The sequence below is a fragment of the Sinocyclocheilus grahami genome, unplaced genomic scaffold (genome assembly GCF_001515645.1).
Source record: "Sinocyclocheilus grahami isolate Dianchi unplaced genomic scaffold, SAMN03320097.WGS_v1.1 scaffold1916.1, whole genome shotgun sequence".
Lineage (NCBI taxonomy): Eukaryota > Metazoa > Chordata > Actinopteri > Cypriniformes > Cyprinidae > Sinocyclocheilus > Sinocyclocheilus grahami.
In genome coordinates this window covers 185,235-190,392 of record NW_015507095.1, presented here as the reverse complement: position 1 = coordinate 190,392, position 5,158 = coordinate 185,235, and the positions used below count along the sequence as shown (strand labels likewise).

Genomic DNA, 5,158 nt, shown 5'->3' with positions numbered 1-5,158 from the left:
TCGTCCTTGAGGCTGGAGGAGACCCAACCTTCCCAAAGCCACTCACACACCTCGCTCTCCTCTGGTCGATCCCAAGCCCATGCAATCGGGGCGACTTTGTCTTTGATTGAAAAACAACAAAAGCTGGGTCGGGGTCTTTGTCTCTACTGTGTGAGGTCAGGTCACTTTGCTCAATCTTGCCCTTTAAAAGCCAAGGCCTTCTAGATAACCGGGGAATCCTGGTGGGCGTTTCTCCTTTTCTCTATCCCTAATCACAGTGCAAAGAGCTGGGGCAACCCTGCCATTCCCTTCTCCTCTCCTGTCCCTGTCTGGGCTCTTTCTGGCCAGTCTGTAGCTGCCATCACCCCCGTCTAAGTCTTGTCGTGTCGGGCAATCACCGTGAGTCAGTTGTGCTGTCCCTGCTGAAGTCCCCATAAGCTCATCTTGTTCTGGGGCACCTGTGGTTGGTTCAGCACAGCCCTCACGTGGATTGGTCCAGCAACCAGATTTAGTCTTTGACCTAATCTTGTCATGCATCCTGCCTAGGTGCTGCCTCTTCTCCTGTGTTTGTGTCTCCTGTTTTTCAGGTCGAGGCAGCTGATCTCACCGGGTTCCCGGGGAGTACAATGATCTGCAGCTAGTTTCCACTGGCCGTACGACTGTGATTTCGACCTCCTGCCAGACTCTTCTTCACCCAAGGGTCGTCTCTTTTCCCTGTCAAGTCCTGAATGAAAGGCTAATGGACAAATATATTCAAGACTCCCTCAAAGCCGGTCTCATTCGCCACTCGTTTTCCCCTGCTCGCGCTGGGTTCTTCTTTGTCAAGAAGAAGGATGGCTCTCTGCGTTCTTGTATTGATTACCGGGGTTTAAATGACATTACTGTTAAGAACAGGTACCCCTTGCCTTTAATGTCACCTGCCTTTGAACTCTTGCAGGGAGCCAAGGTCGTCACTAAGTTAGAACAATGCCTATCATCTCATCCACATTCGTGAGGGTGATGAGTGGAAGACAGCTTTCAATACCCCCATGGGACACTATGAAAACCAAGTCGGCCTTGTTCCTGGGTTTTATAGTTTCTGCTGAGGAGATTAAACCTGATCTGACGAAGGTCAGGGATGTCGCTGAGTGGCCAGTCCCCAACTCTAGGAAGGCTCTGCAGCTTTTTTTGGGCTTCGAAAGCTTCTACCTGCGATTCATCAGGGGCTTTGGTCAGGTAGCTGAACCCTTAATGGCTTTCACCTCGACCAAGGTACCGTTCATCTGGAGTGCTCAGACTCAGGAGGCCTTTGATAATTTAAAGTTCCCATATAGCTCTGTTCCATTCCAGATTCCGAACAGCAATTCATTATCGAGGTGGATGCCTCTGATAGTAGGTGCAGTCTTGTCCCAGCGTTCCCCCAAGGATGGGAAAGTGCACCCCTGTGCATTTTTCTCCCATCGTCTCAACCCATCTGAACGTAATTACGCCATTGGTAACTGGGAGGTGCTGGCGGTTAGGTTGGCCTTGAGTGAGTGGAATCACTGGTTGGAGGGGTCAGCGCAGCCCTTCTTGGTTTGGATGGATCATAAAAACCTAGAATATATCCATTCGGCCAAGAGGCTGAGCTCACGCCAGGCTTGCTGGGCACTCTTCTTTGACCAATTTGATTTCACCCTTTCGTAGCCCGAGTCCAAAAACGTCAAGCTTGATGCTCTATCCCATCAGTTCGAGCATCCAGGAGAGGGGGTCCTGGCCAATGCCATATTCTCTGAGAGAGTTGTGGTAGGGGCCCTCTTCTGGGATGTTGAGCGGTGGGTGGAGAAGTCCGGACAAGGGGTGGAAGTGCCAGTTGGGTGTCCTGCGGGTTGGTTGTTCGTGCCGTAGGCACTGTGCCCTGAAGTCCTTCAGTGAGGTCATGAATCTAGGGTTGCCTGCCATCCAGGTGTCCGGAGATTGCTGGCTGTAATGCGTCAGCGATTCTGGTAGTCCTCTATGGGCCAGGACGTCAGGCAGTTTGTGTTGGCTTGCTTTGTTTGTGCCCTGAACAAGGTCTCCAATTGTCCCTCCGTTGGTCTGCTTCAACCCTTGCCCATTCCCTCTCGTCCTTGGTCACACATAGCCTTGGATTTTGTCTCTGGCTTACCCCCTTCAAGAGGTTACACCATCATTCTAATGGTGGTGGATCGCTTCTCCAAGGTGGTTCATTTCATTCACCCACCCAAACTTCCCTCTGCCAAGGAGACAGCCGAACTGGTAATTGACCACGTCTTCCGGTTGACGTGGTTTCTGATAGGGGTCCCCAGTTTGTCTCTCGTTTTTGGCAGGAATTTTGTTGACAGATCGGAGCCTCTACAAGTCTGTCGTCAGGTTTTCATCCCTAGACCAATGGACAATGTGAGCGAGCCAATCAGGATTTCGAGCGAGCTCTCCACTGCCTGGCGTCCAGCAATCCTGCCTCCTGGAGCCAACAGCTCTCTTGGATCGAGTATGCCCACAGTACTCTCCGGGTGGCTTCCACAGGTATGTCATCTATTGAATGTTCTGTTGGCTACCTACCTCCTTTGTTTCCCTCTCAGGAACCCGATGCTGTGGTCCAGTCTGCCCTAACCTTTATCCGGAGATGTTGAAGCATCTGGAAAAGAGCTAGGAAGGCCTTGGCCCAGGCTTTCAGATGAACCAAAGCAGCGGCTGATTGTCACCGGACTCCCGCGCCCCACTATATGTCTGTGGTCAAAAGGTATGGCTTTCTACCAAGGACTTTCCTCTCAAGGCTGTCTCTCGCAAGTTAACAAATAGGTTCAAAGGTCCAGACAAGATCACCAAGGTCTTGAATCTGGTTGTGGTGCGGCTCAAGTTACCCTTCTCTCTTGGTCAGGTGCACCCAGTTTTTCATGTTTCCAGGGTTAAATCTGTTATTAGATCTCCTCTCAATGCCAACACTTCATCACCTGCCCCCCCACCCCCTCGTCTAGTGGATGGTTCTCCTGTCTATTCTGTTAGGAGGTCGCTAGACATTCGTAGCTGTGGTAGGGGTTTCCAGTACCTGGTGGACTAGGAGGGATAAGGTCCGGAGAAGAGGATTTGGGTTCCGGCTTGGGATATTCTGGGTCGGTCGCTGATCGAGGACTTCTTCCAGCGACAAGGTGAACCCCCTCCTTGAGGTGCCTGGTGGCATTCCTGGGTGGGGGGTACCATCATGATCTCTGTGGGATCTGCCTAGGTTTTGTTGTCCTGTGTTCATTGTCGTGTGCTTTGTTGTCCTGGATTACATGGCCTTTGTTTGACAGCTTACCATGTGCTCTGCTGTCATCGTGGCTTCTAACCCGGCGTTGTTATCCCTATTAGTTAATTCTCCCTCCTCACCTGTACCTTGTTCAGTTCTTATTATCTCCCCTTTATAATGCCCTTGTGTTTGCTGTTGTTGTGCCAGTCTGTGATGCTTTGTTCTTCAGTTCATGTCTTCGATCTCCGAGTTGTTGTTTTCCCAGCTAGTCATGTTTTTTTTTTTTTTTTCTAGTTTTGTCAGTCTAGTGTTCCTGTCTTCTGTCATCTTTTATTTTTACTCGCCTGCCCCTCTAGGATTCTTCTCTGCTCTCTGCGTTAGCTTCTCCTCTGTCCAGATTCCCGATTCCTACAGCATCCTCTCCTGATTCCTCTCTGCTCGCCCACTGCGCACCTCCATGGACTGCATTACTGTCTTGCTGCCTCTCTTCCCCGTTATCTTGGCTGGTGCTGGTCTGATTCCCATGTTGTCCAGGCTGTCTATTTGCTGGCTGTCACTTATTGCTATACTCCTGTTCTATTGAAGGATCATTTTCTGTTATCACAGATTTCTGAATAAAACTGAATGTTTTGTTTCACCTGATATTGGATTCTGGTCTCGTTCCTGACAGTTTAAAGATCGTGTACATATATACATACACACACACACACATGCAGTATATTCAATTCAATTCAATTCAAGTTTATTTGTATAGAGCTTTTCACAATACAAATCGTTGCAAAGCAACTTTACAGCAAATTAAGTTTCTACAATATTTAGTTAGGGTCAGTGGTGGAAAGAGTACTGAAAAAATATACTCAAGTAAAAGTACCATTACCTTCCAAAAAATGTAGTGTGAGTAGAGTAAAAGTACTTGTCCAAAAAACTACTTGAGTAAGAGTAAAAGAGTAGCCTATTTAAAAGTACTCATGAGTATTGAGTAGTAGAGTACTGAGCTGTGGATTCTACCCCCTCATAATAAACGCTGTACACCGAAATTTATACATTTTAAAAACGTTGTACATTCTGTAATTCACATTATCTTGTTTGTTGTAAAGAATGAAGAATATCTTTCATCCAGCAGTTTTAATTTTGACAGCCAACTCTTTAAAATACATCAAAACAGCACGGAAACAGTATTCAGTCGAAGAAAAGATTAAAGTTATTCTCAGTACAATCATCCCCATTTAAATCATAAAGTTTGAAAAAATAGATTTAAAATCATGTGTAAGGCCACTGAGACAGCATGCTGTTGTTGCACATAAAATATTAATGTTTAGAACAGTGCAAATACAAACACCATTAGAAACTCATAGTTCAGCATCACACACCATTATATGGGTTAAAATGAGAGCCCATTTCTCTCCAAAACGGTGCCAGTTTTAGCGTTTTGCAATAAAGAAATAAAAATAACTAAACTTGTTTAGTTATTGGGAACAATTTTAACATAAATGCACATTGTTCTAGAAGGATGGCAAATTGTTATGCTGATAATACAATTTGTAAGGAAAAATGCATTAAAGAGCGAGTTATTTCTGGGGAAACTTTTTCAAAGGAAAACACACACACACACAAATGTCTCTTTGCTGAGCCGCGGCGGTCTCGGTGAATCAGCAGCATCCACAACTGAACGGAACAAAAAGTGCTGAACTTGAAAATAGTTTATTTGTGAGTGCACTTGCTAAATGAAGGCGGATAGTAAAAAACGTTTTCACAGCGCGCATCACGCGCTCAAACTCATCAAAAGTCAACAAGTTCAACAAGCAACAACGACTTATCCAAGTGACTGCTGCAGAGCGCACGCGAGAGAGAGACGAGGCAGCGCAGATCGCGCGTCTCGTAAGTGAGTGAGAATTTACCGAAAGTGGCACTTGCGGGAGTTAACACTGTATGCAATACCTGCAACCTCACACCAAATTTCAGGCCGTGTAGATA

At 46.8% G+C, this 5,158-nt stretch overlaps 1 protein-coding gene across 1 annotated transcript in view; it reads left to right on the top strand.

Annotated features, from left to right (window-relative positions):
* Nucleotides 1–1,017: 1,017 nt before the first annotated feature.
* The window catches only part of LOC107573313 (protein bassoon-like), a 70,587-nt gene continuing 66,446 nt past the window's right edge, over nucleotides 1,018–5,158 (top strand). Inside the window, exons 1-6 of the mRNA XM_016259752.1 lie at nucleotides 1,018–1,230; nucleotides 1,309–1,473; nucleotides 1,645–1,814; nucleotides 1,904–2,010; nucleotides 2,117–2,234; nucleotides 2,365–2,481. Coding sequence (XP_016115238.1) covers nucleotides 1,018–1,230; nucleotides 1,309–1,473; nucleotides 1,645–1,814; nucleotides 1,904–2,010; nucleotides 2,117–2,234; nucleotides 2,365–2,481 — 890 coding nt within the window. The remainder of the gene's footprint in view (nucleotides 1,231–1,308; nucleotides 1,474–1,644; nucleotides 1,815–1,903; nucleotides 2,011–2,116; nucleotides 2,235–2,364; nucleotides 2,482–5,158) is intronic.